Raw genomic sequence first — 19,122 nt, 5'->3', positions numbered from 1 at the left:
CTAACTCCCATCAGCCTCATGACCAGTGGTGAAGAATGATTGCAGTTGTAGCCCAGCAACATCCAGAAGGCCACACATTTCCCATACCCATTATAGGTAAGACCTGGAACAGAGATAGTTAGTGTGGTGCCCTTTTGAACTTTGCCTATGCTGGCTGGGATTACTGGGGGTTGGGGTTGTATTCAACATAGTTCTATGTAGTTCTGTCAGCGCAAGGATTTCTGCTTGTGCAACAGAAGCTTCTGCCCTCTCTTCCCCTTGTATGCCCCCCTTGTATGCCCCCTAAATCTGTTCTAGATGTTTCCCCAACCCGCCACAGCAGATTTGTGGGGGACGCAGGGCACACATGAAGGGGAGGAGAAGGAGAGAATTTCTGTTGCATTAGCAGTAATCCTTGGGCTGATGGGATGGGTTAGTTGAACACTGCCCTTGGAATCCAGCAACATGTGGAGGACACCACTCTATCTGCTATGGGCTAGATGGACAAAACTTAATAACCATGCTGTTGACTTTTAGTAAATGTTGACACAGTAGTTGCAATGGTGGCATGGATGGCATAGATGTGCTTCACATATTTGCATCTAAATTCTAGGTTAGGATCAAAAGAACCCTTTCAAGTTCACACAAGGGCTTGTGTGCAGTCAGTACAACTTTTAATCATTTTTGCTTCAAACAGCTACTCTTCCTATCCCATGCCAAAGACTGCTTCAGAAAAGCCATCCTGAATTTCAGAAGTGACTGGGTGAGAAAAACTCAAAAGTTCTACTCTAGAGAGGAACAAGTTGTGGGCTCTCTGAATATACACCCATAAAGACTTACCATTAGACTAAGAGTTGCTAGTGCACCCAAAGTGAAATTTGAGGCCGATTTGTAGATTATTGCTTGGGCAAAACTTCCAAGAAGTAAATAAATGTTTTGGTAAACCTAGTAAAAAAACATCCCTGGAGCTCTATGCATACTTCTTCTATCTAATCTTGCACATATCAAACTTTAGAAAATATCTTGTTGTTGTTCTTGTTTGTGACAGTTATCTAAATTTCCTGTGTGTGTGTGTGTGTAATGTCATACAGGAAAGTTATAAAATGAATGTTAGAAGAATTGTTAAGCTATATTATTTTTATACACAAGCACACTGCTTATAAACATTATAAAAAACTGTCACATTGAAATGAAGCATATGCACAACTGGGAGGTCAAAGAACTATGTTAATATGAGTTTGACATTTCCCTGCTTACACTTTATTCTATTTTTGACTTATTTCCCTCCCCATATACTTTCAGCACCTTAATTGCAAAATGTTGCAAATTAAGTCATTGCTTGGATAAAATTTGCATTGCAGGGGCTTAATGTCATTTCCTTAAGATTGCTTGTTTAACAATATTATGATAGAATGAGCTCGAGAGAAGTCTAAACGTGAGACTGGGAGCTCTGTGGAGTACTTGCAATAAATCACCGCATTAGTGTTCTTTTTGAGACCTTGAAAGCAGTTAGTCCTGAACTATGATTCTGTACAAGAGTACAGGAAAAGGAAGTGCCTGTCTCTTTTATTCTTCACACTTGATCCCTGCTTGGCCTTTTACAGCAAAACCCTATGCATGTCTACTCAGAAGTAAGCTCCACTGAGTTCTGTGACATTCCAAGATAAGTGGGTATAGAGTTTCAGGCTAGCCTACATGCTTAAACTACTTAATCAAAAAAAGTTGAGTCTAAAGGCAAGACTGAGGAAGCCCAGGTAGCATCAGCACCAGCAGTTTGTTCTATCAATTGCAGCCAACTTCAGCCCTTTCTGGAAAGAGCAGACTAGCCACAGTGCTTCATGTTCTGGCCACATCAAGACTAGACTATGTGGGGGTGCCTTTAAATACAGTATAAACTTCAGCTGGTTCAAAAGTGGCTGCTGGTTCAAAAAGTGGCTGCTAGAGTCCTGATGATTGTATGGTGGTCAGCTTCAGTGACACTTTTATTATTTCTGCTATGCTGGCTTCTAGTGCAGTTCCAGTCTCAATTTAAAATGTTGATTTTAACTTTCAGTGCCCTTAAAAGCTTCAGCCAAGGTACCAGATGAACTGCCTACACCTGTGCCATCCTACCTGCACACTGAGAGGCTCAATCAGAGGCCCTCCTGTGTGTCCACTCTTAGGGGGTCTTTTCTATGGTGGTTCCACATCTTTGGAATTCTTTCCCAGTAGCGCTGTGGTGGGCACCTACACTTCAGGCATTTCAGAAGGCCTGAAAAGCTAATTTGTTTCTATTGGCCTTCCCTAGGTAATTTTTTTCAACCTGCTTGCCAAATGGAGGCTGGCAGATGGTTATATTGTTGGAGTTCTGAGTCTGTTTCACTCTTGTGAATCTATTTTATCTTTCGTTTTAGGATTTTTTACACATGTATTTTTTAGTGTTGTAAGCAGTTTAGACAGGCTTCATCTGAAAAAGCAGCGTATATATATATATATATGTTAAAAGAAAAGAAACACCTAATAAAAATGACAGGCAATGCAACTACTTTTTTATCAGCTCTGATGTCAAGACTTCCTGCTAAACTTTAACATCTCCACTGGGTGGCTAAGAACTGCATAGACAAAGTGAAACTTTGCTTTCTCTCTCGCCATGATAATGTTTGTATGAAAAAAACTAAAGTTTACTCACTATTCTGGCATTTTCAAAAATAATAGAACTCGGGGCTAGATGTCCAGCAACAATTTCTTGATGTATCATAAATGGTTAAAATACTGCACAGAATTATAAAGGCAATTTCTTCTGATTTGGGACTTATACCTAAAAGCATAACCCATGTGTACATCACTACAGTAATGCTGGCAGGGGAACATGCAAAAACACAGCTACAGCCCTGATCAACTCAAGGTAATCTTAGTTGAGGCTGGTGCATAATTTATTCTTGATTGACTGAATGATTTTACAGTGAATTAACAGATTGATATGACTATAAAAATAAAAGACAAGTGTTTATTTAAAAGCATTTATATACCGCTTAATATTTCAAAAATGTCTAAGTGGTGTACAGTCTTTCTTCCTTCAATCTGTGCATAGCTTGCCACCACTGGCCCTTCTCTGTTCATTCAATGAATGCAAAGGCCTAGTGCTGTCCCATCAGAATTGGAAGTGGGCCTATGCAGGACAGGCCTTCTTCGTCCTCCAGTTTGGCTGTCCATTTTCAAGGCTTAAATATGTTCATATGCTCAGCAGTGTCTCAGAGTTATTTGACGTCCAGCTTGAATCCATAACTAGCAATCACTATTGTGCCCGTGACATCACCATGGCATTGAAACATCCCCTCCATTAGAGTAGAGGTCCATTATGTATTTCCAGCTGTCATCCTAAACATACTTCCAAAGCAAGAAAATTCCATTAAATCCAATGGGAATTACTCCTGACTAGATTGGTCAAACATGGTAAAGTTACAGTCCTCAGCACTCTCAAAGTAAGACCACTGAAATAAACTAGACTTTCTTCCAATAATGTTTTTAGAACTGGACTGTCAACCTGGTTCCTGTCCCATACTTCCCCAAAGGCTCAAGATGGGATATATATCTTAAAACAATACATAAGTAACATCTAAATACAGGACTTTAGGTAATGTTATGATCATTAGTCATGTCTGACTAATGTTTTTCAAACACAATTCAGCAAGCTGACAATTTCTGACATTTTAATTACTACAATACTCATTTCTGGTTTTTGCTTGACCATGGAATTGATTTGCTTCCTATAGGCTCATACAGTTTTTAATTTTGATTTCAAGTAGATTTTCTTCCTGAAAATTAAATTAAGGCAATGTTTTATAGTTAAAACAAGCCACAGTTTCCTGAGCTGGGACTGTAATTTAAAATTTGAAGTAGATGCTTCTTATTTCCTCCTCTGGTATGTGAAAGAGCAGGAATGAATTGTGTTCTTATAGCAGGAACCCATGGCTTCTCATTATGATGAACTAGACCACTGATTATATACATTTTGGTTATGATTATAAGAGTATAAGCACCATCAGTGTGCAAAAGCACTAAAAATGGACTGTACAACTTTCCTGTTTTCTTAACTGTTGTGAACGGGCATTAGTGGATACAGTTTTATATAACTATGTGGACTGCTATACAACACACACACACACACAGTAAGCATTTTACACTATACACTACCTAACATTTTCATTGTCTTGCTGACAATTGCATTTTACTTTGCAAAGAGCCCCAGTGGACAGCTTTGATGATGATGTGTGGCTACCAGTACAATATTATGAAAATGAAGGTGACAGACGGGTCCAAAATTATTAAGGCTGGTGAATTCATCAAATACATGAGCTAAGAATGAGAGACAGAGAGAAAAATGTTGCCAACTGGTTTAGCGGCAAATCCTACTCAGCACTTCTTTTACAAACAAATAGTTACATCCAACATATCAAATAGAACTGGTTCACTGATGCATCAAGATAATTAAGACCTTTTTTTCCCTCCAGCCTCTCTCCCTCTTCCTCTCTTTTGGCAACAGGATGCATTTAGGTGCTTAATTAAAAAGCGTATCCCCAGAAGGTTAGCGTATTCACATATTATATTTCACTTTTTCCACACTAAGCATTTTCAAACTGCTGCTGTTGCTAATACAGTGAGTTCAAGTAAATATCTGCACATATGGCTCCTTTTATTCTCCTCTTTCAGAATTATCACTTTAATTTAATTATAGGCTCTTTTGAGGTTTTTTTTTTTAACTTTAACAATGTAGTCTGCCGGCACACACACGGAACAAATGAAACAAAATCTGTGTAATATGCATAACCTTTGGCCTCTACTTTCAAACCCAACTCTTTCACCATCATCCTCAGCATATAAATCTGTCAGTACTGTGTGTGTCACCAGGGCACCTGAATGTTTAGCCACAAGGATAATGGTTTCAGTACCTGACACAAGTAAAAAGTTTCAGAATACATTCCTAAGAGTATAATGTAACCAGTACCTAGCAAGCTAGATACACAGGTGATATATCAAAGTAAGGGTAGTTCTTAGCCAATATGGGTTTTTTGCCATTTCAACCTGATTTGTGAGGTTTATTCTGGTAGTTATCTGAAATCTGGGCTGGTATTTTATTGGTTCACTAATGAAAGTGGTGGACAGTTCATAGATGTGAACTAGCACCAGTCTACAGCTATATAGCAGTAAATTTGAGTGTGCTATGCCAGCTTTTTATTTTTACTTTTCAAAGGAGCATCACAATACATATACAGATGAGAAACAATCTAAATATTTACTATAGCCCATAGGTGTAACAAGTCATTCTACTCTCTTTGCAGTGTTTTTTTAATTCTAAAACAGACTGAGGACTGATACAGAACAATCTTCTTCTGCTTCTCTTCACTCCTTTCATTTCTAGCACAAGGATCTAAATTCATGTAGTGCAACCTTGAACACTCACACAGGTATGTGGGTCTGAGGTAGCACTAAAGAATAGTTGATATAATATGTAAAGCACTCCTGTTTAGGGAGATCTTCTCCACCTATGAGCTATATCCTACTCACTATGGTTATCATCATCATCATCAAAAGAATTTATGTAACATCTTTAATTTCAACAAGAAATAACAAGGCAGTTAACAAACAAATTAAAACCAACAATAAAATAACAAGAATAAAGCCAATATAAAATACAACTATCAATAATTAAAATATATTCTGGCCTGCTCCAGGTTTTTTCTTATAAAGCATCATTAGCAAATGTACGAAGTAGTGACTTCACAGTGGTTGCTCCAGTTTTCCAGAATTACTTTGCTAGGGAGAATTATCATAGCACATCCTTGCTTGTATTTAGATGCAAGTTTGAGGCCACAATCCTAAACAACCATAGTGCTGGTCAGCAAGAAGTATGTGTATAGTTGGAGATGCTGTAAATCTGTTTACTGCAGCTGATTACCTTGCTGAACAGAGAAGACAGTACTGAATGGAAAAGCAGCTTTCCTGGTCTGCTACATTATTGGTTGCGATACATTTTTTCAAAATAGCTCTGACTTAGGAGACATTTCTCCCATGCCCATATGTTATTAGGACTGTGTTCTGCAGATGCAATGGTGCCTACAAGTAGGCTGCTTAACTCCTAGTGAAATCCATGGGATTTACCAGCCTATTTGTGTACAGGATTGCACCCAAGCCATTTTTCTTTAGGAAAGCCTTAAGAAAATTTCACCAGAGGAGTTTGATATTAGCTGGCTCTTCTTTTTTTTAATTTGACATTATGTTTTTATTGTATTATGTTCTGTGGCTTTTACTTTTTATGTATATTATTGTAAATCATCCTGATTTTATGAAGTATTAATATTATAATATACAAAATTGTCTTATTGTCCATTTGTATGACTCTTTGGCTAAGTCCTGTGAAAGCTAACACTCTAAGGGCCCCAAGCTGTAGCTTATATCTAACAACTTCTCTCTACAAAATGTCACAAGAAATCTTGACAGCTGGAAGAAATCAAATATGCACACAGTTTGAGGTATTAAAATGAAGATTAGTAACACAATATAACATTATAATTTTCTTCCCAGTTAATTATAAACATAGTTCTTCATAATGCTTTATCTTCAATGGTTTGTTCTTATGCTCACCAGCACTTCTCTCTAGAGAGGACTAAAAAAAATCCATCAATTACTCAATTAGTGAATTTATTTTCCAAGATGTAGTGGAAAGAGAATGACAGAGGGCTCCAGAATTGCCCAAGGCATCCATGCCCTACTTCAAAAGATCAAGAGAAGAAACAAAGCAAAATGCTTGATAATTATGAAAATCATTCCAGGGTGTACAGTTTTTTGAGACTAAAGAAAGACCAACTTTACTTACTAAAAGTGGAGAAACTGGAAGAAGTTTTCATCTAGAACATTTATTTAATTGGGTTTGGATTCTAGAAAAGCAAAACCAGGTTTGAAATCTTAATTCTCTGAAGAGACTGGCTGTCTAATTCTCAAAAAAGGATCCTTGCTAATAGACATGCCTGATCCTTTTTTCACAAACAGAACAATACATCATGGAGTCAAGGATGTCAACCATGAGCTTTAGAGAGTTTTTAAAGCCAGAAAAAAGAAGCTTGGTCAGAATTCAGTGAAAGTTCAGAAGGAGGATTATGGAAACAGTCCTTTCCTCTTCACCCACCCTCCCAGCCTCTCTCAACCCTGGGTCCCCAGATGTCATTGGACGCCAGCTCTCATTGCCCTGACCATTGGCCATGCTTACTGGGGATTGTGGGTGTTGTAGTCCAACAACATCTGAGGGCCCAAGATTGGGAAATGCTGACCTATGCATTGACCATAGTGTTTGCAGAGGCCTATGTGCACAGGGTCCAATTGTGTGCAAGTCTCTGTGTAGAGGTTAAAATCAGTGTGGACACTGGACACATTAGTGGGATGGTTTCTGCAACTGTGACTCCATACATTCTCTGAACATCTGTATAGAGCAGAGCTTTTATATTAACTGAAGAGGCAGAGAAGCCTGTCACCGATCCTAATGTGTAACCAAAAATAAACAAACAAACCCAGCCTCATATGGCCAATTATACTGTATCTTGGGCAGAGCTTGGAAAAGTTACTTTTTTGAACTACAACTCCTATCAGCCCCAGCCAGCACATGCTTACCTCTGCTTACAGCTGCAGAAACTTTTCCACCTTTTTTATCGGCTCCTACCCCAGGTAATTCTGTGCCAATCCTAAATGTAGCTGTGATCACCAAATGTGATCCAAGTATATAAAAAAGGTATCCAAGGCATCAACATCGCTATTTTCACACCATAAGCCAGATGTGAAATGCTAACGCAAAGAAAGGCAAACAGCTTTATTTTTAGGGCACTATAATAACCAGCCTTACTATGAAATAATGCAGACCTCTCAAACTTCATGGAGTCTGAACCCTACAACCGATTGCCAGTTATCTCTTCACAATATAATTGCACAGAATCTTCCGACACAGCTGTATGTACACAACATGCTGCTGTGTGGTAAGGAATTATTATTATCAATATTATTATTATTGTATGAATACAACACTGGTATTAGAAGAGAATTAGAACAGGGCATCTCAGGTTCCTCCTAAAAGCAGCTAATCAGCAATGAAAGTAGATGCAGGAATAAACTGCTGTATAAAGAAACATTCACCTATATCACAGCTCTGCAGTTTCCAGGTTAGCATAGCAGCTTTGGTGGATACAACATTAAAGCTTTGCCTTGGGAGAAAATGCCCGTGACTCAATAACAGCTTCAGAGCACCTCCAGGTATACCCTATCTCTATCTATCCCACTGAAATAATGTGAAGCAGTTGTACCAGATAGCAGATTCCAGGGAGGGTGCTATTTTGCTGCCTTCATTCTCTCTCTCATTTCAAAAAAGTCCAATTCAGAGCACAGTGAAGTAGTTTTAGCTTTTTTCTTCCCATGTACTGACCAGCACTGACTTCTCACCTCACCCACATAACCAAAAAATAACTTATTACAAGAAAGAAAATGATCAAATATATGTTCATAGGTGACATATCTAATTGTGGTAACTTCATTCAACCCTAAAGTGGCAGTTCAGACCTGTGGTAATCAACCAAGACTCACAAAAAATCTTTGGACCCCACAGAATTTTTAAATACTTAAAAAAAAAAAGTTCAAAAAGACATATGTTGCATAATTGAAGGCACTATCTTCCGTTTAAGATAAAAGAGTTGGGAGGGTAAGTTTCTTGATATGCTTTATACATAGATTTGAGGGGTCCTCTGTGAACCTCCCCGAACCTGAAAGGGGAAATATGAATGCACCAAAATGATCTCATGCTGCTTCTGACTTTCTTGGGTGCTCCATGAAAACTGAGACTAGGAGCCTATTGGGATACCATTCCCTTTGGGGTGTGTGCTGGAAAACACCTATCTTTACTGTCTTCTACAGGTCCCTCCTACTCACCCACCCCTCACAATGTTCTTCAGCTACAGTTCAAATAAATATGAATTTCTGGTGTCTCTCTTTCCCACCCACTGCTCTCCCTTTTTCCATGGTAACAATGAAACAGGTTTCTCAGCTAGTTTTAATGAATCTGTTGTCTTTACTGTATATATGGTATACATAGCAACACATGAATGCAACTTATTTCCACCGTTTATTTCCACTTGCCAAGTGGTGTGTGGCAAGTAAAGTTCAAGAAGGCAGTCACTTAAAGAATCTTGCAAAGGAAATGCCTTGTAGTGTAGATGTCATGGGCCCAGTGGGTTGGCCAGGGCAGTAGAAGCCAAAGCAAATATAATACTGTATAGAGACCTCATGCTCTAGTGCAAGGTTAGTCAGAATGTGGCAAAACATTCACCCAGACACAGAGATAAATTCTGGAGAAGATATTTTACAGTCATCTTCAGGCTATAATAATAGTAATAAAATGGCTGCAGATTTATTCTCTGTTTTATAAATGAGCTAGTGATATATATCTATATAGGATGGCATTATTCTGTGTATATACACACAGACAAATTATATGGGGGAAGATTATGTTTTAGGCATGCAATGAAAGAGGTGGCTGGCAACAGGGGGGGGGAAATAGGGGACGAACATTTCAGGAAAGCTCTGTTCCTGCTGAGCAAAGCAAAATGGAGAAAGGAAGATCAACTCTCAGGCACCTCAGCCTGTCAGAAATGACTAATACATGAAGAGGCACTAGCAATCCAACTAACTGTCCCATTCGTAGTGCTTTGCCCCCTCTCCCCCTTTCCAGTACTAATCAGATTATCTTCCGTTTGACTGTCTTTATAGAGCCTGCTTTTGTTCCCTGATTAACCCCTTTATTTATTTATTTGATGTCATGAGAGATAAAGACAGTGAGTTCACCAGATTGCTAGCCTTTTAACATGAGCTGGAGCCTTATCAACTTTTTTCATTAATTCATCCAGCAGATATCCAGAAGAAGGAGGGGGAAAACATATCTTTCTAGCTTCCACATTTTAATAAAATATTAAACCTTAAAAGACACCCTTTTGCTGGTGCCTGATGTTACTAATCCTTCACACTGAAAGAGGCTCTCCCTGCAAGCTTCAACAGAAGTTTAACATCTGTTGTTCCTCTTGCCTTTTTAAGTGCTATGGTTAAAAGGAACAGAACCAGCCAATACAACACAACTGTTTTGATACTGTCCAGAGATTACAAACTTTGAAAAGTGTCATTTTTCACAGGGATACCAATATACCTCCTGATATCCATATAAATAAAGTCCATTTTGCTCCAAGAATTTCAGTAATGCTTAACATTCTGACTCAAGAGTGTGTGTGTGTGTGTGTGTGTGTGTGTGTGTATTTGGTTTTGATACCACTGTCTACATATGAACATTGGGGTTTGGGCAAAAAATACCCTGAAAACAGGGAGTGTACCAAAGGGTCACTTGCTCCAGGGCCTCCCTGAGATATTTTGATGCCCGAGCTGGAAAATCTGAATGGCACTTTGTACCACTATTTTAATATAGTACACAATCCACTGGGAAGTTCTTCACAAGTCCCAGTGAAATGAACAGGAACTGTGAAAATACACTAACTACTGCGTTGTTGCTCAGCCACTCTTCATTTTGATAGGGCTTGCACAGGAAAGCTACCCTACTAGATTGTACCCCGTGGGGCAGATCTCTCTCTCTCTCTCTCTCTCTCTCTCTCTCTCTCTCTCTCTCTCTCTCTGTGTGTGTGTGTGTGTATGTGTGTGTGTCATGCTCTGCCACCCTTCATGACTGCCAAAACATGCCACCTGAGGTGGCTGTTTCACTTTGGTTCTTGTTTAAAACTGCCCCTGGCATGCAAACAGTTTGCTCTCTTTCTGAAGTCTTCCTGCTGAAAGTCAAATTACAGAGAGGTAGCCCTGCTAAGTCTGTTGCAGCAGATCAAGCACAGAGAGAAAGAGGGGGGGGTAGCCTTGCAGCAGGCTCTATGCTTCTGCCACAACAAACCTGTCTGTTATTAAGGTGGCACAATACTATTTGGGTGGGTGGGTGGGTGGGAGGTGTTCTACTGAAGCCAAACATGCCAGGAGTAAGTAAGTTAGACCTTATATGAAAGGAGTACCTGGTTGTGATCAATCCAGTTGAATGTCTGTGGGTGGAGGAGAGAATGGGGAAGACGCAGATTTTAAATTTAAGGAGAATGAAAGGTTCTCTGCAGAAATAAACGCAGGGTTTAAAGGCTGGTGTCATAACACCCGGTACAAATAGCTACACAGCAACACACACACACAGAGGCACAGACTCATGAGGAGAAATCCCCAGCTGGGGATCACAAGGCCGGGGACTGTCCTCTCCTCCTTTCTTCTTCCCCAGGTATCCGCTGGAGGGGGCGTGCCCCGCATCGCAGCTTGACCCTGTCATCCTGAACTGCCGAGCCCGTCGGCCTGCGCAGTACAACTCCGACGGACCTCCTCCTCTCCTTCGCCCCGCTTCAGCCTTTCCCCCCCGAACCGGGAGGTCCGCAGCCACACTTCAGCGCTCCCTTCCCCGCGCCCGTTTCGAGCGGAGGCTCGGCGACCGGGCGTGCCACGCACTCTTCCCAGCCGCCAGACTCCCCCCCCCGGGAAGCCCAGGCAGCCCCCACCGTCCCAGCAGCAGGGCGGATTAGGGGAGAGCCCCTCTCGCGCTCCCCATCTCCCGGCGAGGATGGGAAAACGGGAAAGCCGCCTTCCTTAAGTTTCTCCGCGGCCGAAGCTGCGTGGATGGAGGAGGAGGAGGAGTGCGAGGGAAAATGCCCGGAGGACACCCCCCCCATACATCTTTTTTGTTCAGCAACCCCGAGCCACATGCAGCGCCTTTAAGGCGGCAGCTGTACGACCTGGGAGACGAGCCCCTTGGAACCCGTCAGGACTGACGCCCGGGTCAAAGGCGTCGGGGGCGCTTAGGCATAGAAACGTCGAAGTCGCCGCGGCCCTTCGGCGCCCACCCCTCCCTAGTCCCCATCGAGCTTTCTCCCTGTTGATTTCAATTAACCTGTGGACGCCAGGAAGGAAACGGCTCGCGCTCGCCTGCCTTTGAGCGGAGCCGAGGATAGATAGATAGATAGATAGATAGATAGATAGATAGATAGATAGATAGATAGATAGATAGATAGATAGATAGATAGATAGATAGATAGCCACGTAGTCCAGCCTCGGCCAGGGGAGGCGTTTACGAGTCCGGGGACACAGGCAGAGCGTTAAGGGCTGAGGAAGGGAGACGCCGCCTGCAACATCAGGGCAGCCTTACCTTGCGCGGCGGAGCCGGGGCTGCTGGCGCTCAGGATGGCCAAGGCAGGCAGCACGAGCATTTGCAGTAAGTATCCCATTCCTAGTCCGTAGCGGGCGGCGGCGGCGGCTTCCAGCCCTTTCCCCATGGCTGCTTTTTTTGGGTGGGGGGGACCCAAAGCCAAACACGTCCCAAAGGCAAAGTCCAGCTCGTCTCCTCCTCCTCCTCCCGCCCCTACTTTCTCCGCGGTGGCACCTTCTCCAAACGGGCCCACCTGGAAGTCCCGTCGCCCTCGTGTCACGCGCGACTTTTCTGGAGGACGAATGGAAGCGAGCAGTTGGGAGAAGTGGCCCGAGATTTCAGAGAAGCGGTGCCTCGCTTCACCTCAGGAGTGCCGGAGGCGGCCTCAGGCAGTCAGCACTTGGGCACACTTGGGCAAAGTGTGTGTGTGTTGGGGGGATGAAGCCGCTGGGAAACTGGCTTCGTCCCCCGCCGACTCTCCTCCTTCAGCCCCCCTGACTTGGCCAATAGACCCGGCTGGGGCTCCTCCTCAGGCAGGACGGGCGCCCTTTCGCCCAAATTGCGCGCGGCGAGAGCAGGCGAGGGTTCCAAGCGGCGGGTAGTGCTGCAGCTGCTGCGAGGTGAACAGGAATGGTCATTTCATAGTCTGGCCAAGAAGTCAGAGGGAGCTGGAGATGGCAGCGGAGGGAGGGAGGAGTGGAAGCGGCGCCGGCTCCAGTAGCATCCTTCCTAATTCCGGCCGCAGGGACTCAACGGGAGGTGAGGCAGCCCCTCAGAGGCACACGCCCCTTAGCGCGGCGCTGCCTGCGTGGAGGCGAAGCGAGCGAGAGCGAGAGGAGAAGCGGCGAGCCTTAGCCCCTTTGCCTCTCCCCCCCCCTCGACTGTTGAACACGAGCTGGGGAGTGAAACCCTGGCTAAGGCACATTGCTCTCCAGCCAATGGAGCTCTGCTTTCCCAGGAACACCTGCAAAACCGGAGCTGGATTCCCGGACGGGACTGGCTCCTCCCCTCCTGGCTGCCGCTTTCGCCTCTCTTTCTCGCTCTAGGGAAATAGGTAAGACTGAGGAGCCGCAGTCCTGAACCCAAATAACAGCTTGGGCTGCCTGCGATCCTGTACACATTTCCCTGGGAGAAAGCCCCATTGACTCAATGGGGTTTATTTCTGAGTAGGCAAGGGTAGGTCTACGCTTCCTTCTTCCGTGGGTAACTTGGATGGGTGTTCTAGATTGCTCCCTCAAAGTCAACGTGGATTAGTTACTGCTTAATGCCTTTAAAAGCCCATATAGTATCCTCGGGGCAGGAAAATAACAACGGGAGTGGATCCCACCACACCCAGAAAACAGATTTCAGTGGAGGTTCTCCCCTGTCTAATACCGAAAGTGGATCCCGTCACACCCAGAGAACAGTGGAGGTTTTCATCTGTGGTACTGAATGTGGCCCTTAATCCTAAACACTGGAAAGTCCCACTGAATTTAGAGGGATTTGTTCTTGAGTAAACATGCTTAGGATCATGCAGTTGGGTGAGTATTATACGATCAGGGGATGTTCATTCGACTGGATTAATGAGGGCCATCCTGCTGTGATCTTGTGTGTGTAGTGTCAGGAGCGGTCTAACAGCTGTCAAAGAAGATAGACAGCGATCCCTTACCCCTAAGGCTAAGTTTTCCATACCACTCCTAAGGTCAATTTAGAATGAGCTAATTCTAGACCTGTGCTACAAACTGGGGGGGAAAGCAATGTAATGCCTTCAGAAATTGCTGCTTGTAGCTAAGGTTGGAGTAAATGCAGCACATCACAACAGGGGTTCAGTTATATCTGACAGTTCTCAGAAGGTACTGTAGAGCTTTGCTGTGCCATCCTTGTAATTGCTAAGTGATAGAGCAGGTCCCAGGTCCAGTCCCTGGCATCTTAGAATCATAGAATAGTAGAGATGGAAGGGGCCTATAAGGCCATCAAGTGCAACCCCCTGCTCAATGCAGGAATCTTTGGGAAGAACTGGGGAAGAAACCCTGGAAACCTTCTGATGGTCAGAGTAGACAGTCACAATTTACACAGACCAACACTCTGACTTGATATAAGGCAGCTTCATGTGTTTATAATTTCAGCCCAAGATTCTGAAAACAAAAACATCTTCCCAAACTATGGAGACAAGTGGTAACTTGGTTTCTCCTGCATTTTGTATATTTATTTTATTTTCAATATTCATATCCCATTTTTACAAGAAAATCTACCAAGCTACTACCTGCTAGAAAGAGACAGATTTTTCCCCTTTACCTCATCTGTTCCCATCTCTACTGCTATGCCTGCTATGGACTTGATCGTTTGACTTGACTGGTGCAGCTGAAAACTTGTGGAGCAAGCCTGTTTTTTGTAGGGATGTGTGAGTGTTATTTATGTTCGTTTGCTTTCTTTGGGAACTTGTTGCATTGATTTGCCTGGCCCTGTGCTTGAGGCAAGGATGCCCTAATTAAAGCAGGGCAAGATGGCACTTGTATAAGGCTCCAGACCAGTGATCCCTGCCCCGAGGAAAGAGTGTTGTGAAGACCTGGCAACACCACAGACCAAATTTGATACAAAACTCACTGCCAAATTTGAAACTACAGGCTGTAAGTAGGTCATTTGGTCAAGCCGTCTGGAGAAGGCTAACTTCTGGTTGCATTATCTGAAAGATGTACACCTACCAGATTAATTAAATGGTTGATCAAAAGTGAGAACCTGAAGATGTTGCAAATAGATTCCAGACACTGCTGCAAATATGAGCTCTCTGTTCCAAGATGATCTATAGAGGTAAGTGGATAACTGTGCCAGATATTGATAACGTGTCAGTTTTAAAATGTGGGAGGGGTGGGTTTATCTCATGTATGTATTATTTATTTGTTTCTTTTATGAATTGCTTCCATGAAATATCATCATCATTACCGTCATTGATGCTATCATCATTTATAGTTAAACTTCCATAGTTAAACTATGCTGAAGGCTGCTTGCAACATTATCCTGAAGTGATTAACAATAAAAGCATCAACAATAAAAACATATATAAAAACAATTTCAAATCAAATGCAGATACAGGTTGGGATAAAGAAAACACCTCCACTTAAAAGGCTTGTTGAAAAGGGAAGCTCTTCAGTAAATGCCAAAATGACAGCAGGAACTGCACCTGTCTGATACAGAATGGGAGAGAGTTCCAAATGATAGATGCGCCTAAAGGATGGATTCATACATTGTATGAAACAGACCTCCTGATCATTAGTGTAGTAGCAAATTCAGAAGTGCAGGGTCCCTTCATGATAGTCCTGCCATACCCCCTCACAGCCACGACCCCTCACTCACTTGCTTGCTCTCCATCGTCATCTCCACACTCCTCAGTCCTTTCCACACATGCCTTCTCCCACACCAACAGATGTCCCTAGGAGCCAATCAGCATGAAAGGGGAGTGTGTTAGCTACTGAGAAGAGTCAGTGGCTGACTCACCTCCTTTCACTCTGGCTCCCATCAGTAGGAAAGGACAAGGAAGCATTTTAGAAGAGTCTTCTCAGTGCCTAACACACTCCCCTTTCATGCGGATTGTATGTTGCTGAAGACATAGGGACCTGGCTGGGACCCTGCTCTCAAAAAGTAAGGGGTCTAAGACTCCCCGAGACCCTGGATGACTACCTTCCTGCTCCTGATTATCATACAGTATCTGCAGGAAGCCCTTTCCAACAGAGTGCAGCGACTGGTTGGGTATATAAGGGGTTGGGCAATATTTTAGTTCCCATGCATTCTCTCTGGAATCCTGCTTGAGATAGTAGTGGGTTCTGCCTACTGTGTCAGGAAGAGCAAAACATTTATTTTTTGACTTGCTCTATACATCCTGTTGCCAGGCCAAAATACCTGTCTGTGATTCTTAGGATTGCTTTTCGGCCAACTAATGTAAAATTGGATCACCTCAGTAATGGTCAAAATGTGTCAACTATGTTTTAGACTGAGTGCCTTCCTTTGCTTACTGGACCAGTATAGCTAGAGAAGTTGAGATGCCCATAAACAATTGTCAAAAGATTATTACATAGGTCACTGTACTGTGCTGTAATGTACTACTTTTTATTCTGTTCCTGTAGATGCTATTATGACTTTAACCAATAAAAGAAAAATAAACTTGGCTAAACATGGTCTGCTTTGAGTTGGGAGCCTTCCTGTGACAATTTTTTGGTAAAATCTCCAACCTATCTCAAGGAAATATGCATTTGCTGGAGAGCAAAACATTGGACAGAGATACTACATTTTTGTCCTGAGTGGGCTTTGGTGGCCTGTAAAGTTAGGCACACTATGTGTAGGACAGACAGAAATGAGTCCAGAATGGATGTACAGATTTTTCTTTGGTGTGGCATTCCAGAGGAGTTCGAAACTGATCCACTAAACTGGAGGAAGAGCGGGATATACATCAAATAATAAATAAACATATTACTAACTAGATGAGATGAACTATGGTGGCCAGTAGGAGTACTAATGCTGCCAAGGAAAATACACTGAAAAAGTAGCATTTTCCAACCATTAGAACAGTGGTTCCCAACCTTTATGAGCATGGGACCCCCTTTATAAGCTGAAAAAAATTCATGACCCCCTCCCCCCAGGGAGGGAGGCTGGCTGCCAGGAAGGAAGGGGGAAAGCAGCCTTTCTGTGCAGCCTTGCTTCTTTTTGCTTCACATTCTAAGCAAGGGCATTGCCAGTAGCAGCAGTGCAAGGAGACAGGAATCAGTGATAGTAATCCCCTCTTCTTCCTGGTAGCTCCACCCTCAGCCTCCTTTGGCATCTGCCATGTATTTTATAGGCACATGCCTGCCGTTAGTGCGCCTGAAAGACACTCTGGTGCTTCAGCAAAAGGCCTCCCCTCTCGTTTGGAACAAGGGGGAGGTGTCATCTGCAGCGGCAGTGGAAAGCAGACAGTGTAGGAGTGAAGACTTTTTAAAAAAATTAATAAATAATTCATTTATTTACTGTTCACGGCCCCCTCTGGATTACTTCGCAGGGCCCCTGGGGGTCCCAGCCCCCAGGTTGGGAACCACTGCATTAGGAGGTTTCCTCTCTTTGTTGGGAACATGTCTCCAAACATACCCATCTCCCTTTTACTTATTTGGTCATGAAATATGATGTTCTATCTGTCTCTTTTTCTCATGTGTAAAAGGGTAATAATTGTGACAAAGCTGGCTTTCTGTATAAGCAAGTCTTTTGTTTTCTTCCTTAATACAGTGAGAATAGCTTTGATCTCTCTCCCCATCACCACCACAACCTATTGAAGGATGAAGAGGTTGTCATCTGTACTTGAGTACATTTGGGGAGTATATTTCTGACTGTGATGTAGAATTGGTGCAGCCCATTCCTATGCATGTTTCATTGGGGGAGAGGAAGTTTCACTGAGTTATTTTTATTATTACATTTATATCCCACCCTTCCTCCCAAAGAGAGCCCAGAGTGGCAAACAGCTGATAAAGCACTAAAACACCTTAAAAACAAAAACATATTTTAAAAATATTTAAAAACATCTTTAAACATTCTAAAACAGATGCAGACTTGGATAAGGTGTCTACTTAAAAGGCTCATTGAAAGAGGAAGGACTTCAGAACAGAGATAGTGTCTGCCTAATATTTAAGGGGGGGGGAATTCCAAAGGGTAGGTACCACAACGCAAAAGGTCTGCATCCTATGTTCTGCGGAATGGACTTCCAGATAAGATGGTATCTGCAGAAAGACCTCACCTGCAGAGTGCAGTGATTGGCTGCATGTATAAGGGGTGAGATAATCTTTCAGGTATCAATGAAAGTTTAAAGAGGTTTACTCCCAATTAACTGTTTGTAAGACTGCAGTGTTGAACTTCACTGCTGGAAAGTGTATGTAATACTACCTATTGAAGTTCACAGCCAGGAAAGACAGATGTTTTTTGCAACCTTTCCATATAAATTTATGAGTGGATTTGATAGCAATTATTAGCATAGAACCAGGGACTTCTGCATTTCCTTGCAAATGACAGCCAGTAGCTTGAAGTAGAGGGTGGTGCAATGCTGATTCAAGGACATCAGACCATGGGTTTGTTTCACTAGACCAAGTGTAGGAAGCCTTCCCCCCCCCCATTGGGTAATCTCATTCTCTCATGGGTAATCTGCCAGGGGCTGCAGGCAATTGCTGAATCCAGTTGCAGAGAGGGCCAGAGCAAAAAGTGGGTGGTGCCACCCCCCATTTCCCACCCCCCTTCTCTGTTCCTCATTTTCTCCCTCTCCCTCCCTCTTTCTTCTGACCTAGGAAGCTTCTAGGAAACAAATCACTCTTGCCAGAGAGCTGAACTGACAACTGGCACTGGCCTTTTGAAATTAGGCCAAGGAATGCATGTGGTCCTAGGGCTCCTGCACTGGACATTACCAGAGAGGTAATTACCCTTAAGGGCTGGCCATGACTCAGTGGTAGAGCATCAGATCTGCACGCAGAAGACCTCAGGGTTTAATCCCCAGCATCTGCAGATAGGACTGGGAATGTCTCCTGTCTGAAGTCCTGGAGAGCTGCTGCTGGTCAGTGTAGAGTAGGCAATACTGAACTAGATGGACCAATGGTCTGACTCAGTATAAGGCAGTGTCCTGAGATACGCATGTTGGCGGTTGCCATGAATTCCACATAACTTCTATTTAGGCTCTTCAGCTGGCTCTTATAAAACACACACACACACTGGGAAAGCAGTGTGCTTTATATACTTCAGTTTCTACCTGTTGCTCTTTTTGTCTCCCTTTGCAGCATACACTTTTCTGTCTTTAACTCTGACCTCTTAAATCCCCACCATTAGGAGATCATTGCAATATGTAGTTCCCTACCACCATCATTTGCAGAGGTATAGAAAAAAGCATTAGCACTGTGTGTCAGTTGATGTGCTATTTTAATATGCATGTG

General features: G+C 43.0%; 1 protein-coding gene across 2 annotated transcripts in view; it reads right to left on the bottom strand.

Annotated features, from left to right (window-relative positions):
• Positions 1-13,147, bottom strand: part of UNC5C (unc-5 netrin receptor C) — a 526,682-nt gene extending 513,535 nt beyond the window's left edge. For both annotated transcript variants that reach the window (XM_061582981.1, XM_061582982.1), the window contains exon 1: positions 12,215-13,147. In XM_061582981.1, coding sequence (XP_061438965.1) covers positions 12,215-12,341 — 127 coding nt within the window. In that variant the 5' untranslated portion in view covers positions 12,342-13,147. The remainder of the gene's footprint in view (positions 1-12,214) is intronic.
• Between the last annotated feature and the right edge of the window lie 5,975 nt (positions 13,148-19,122).

This window comes from Rhineura floridana, chromosome 9 (genome assembly GCF_030035675.1).
Source record: "Rhineura floridana isolate rRhiFlo1 chromosome 9, rRhiFlo1.hap2, whole genome shotgun sequence".
NCBI classification, from domain to species: domain Eukaryota; kingdom Metazoa; phylum Chordata; class Lepidosauria; order Squamata; family Rhineuridae; genus Rhineura; species Rhineura floridana.
The sequence above is the reverse complement of the archived record's forward strand: the minus strand, read 5'-3'. Positions and strand labels throughout refer to the sequence as shown.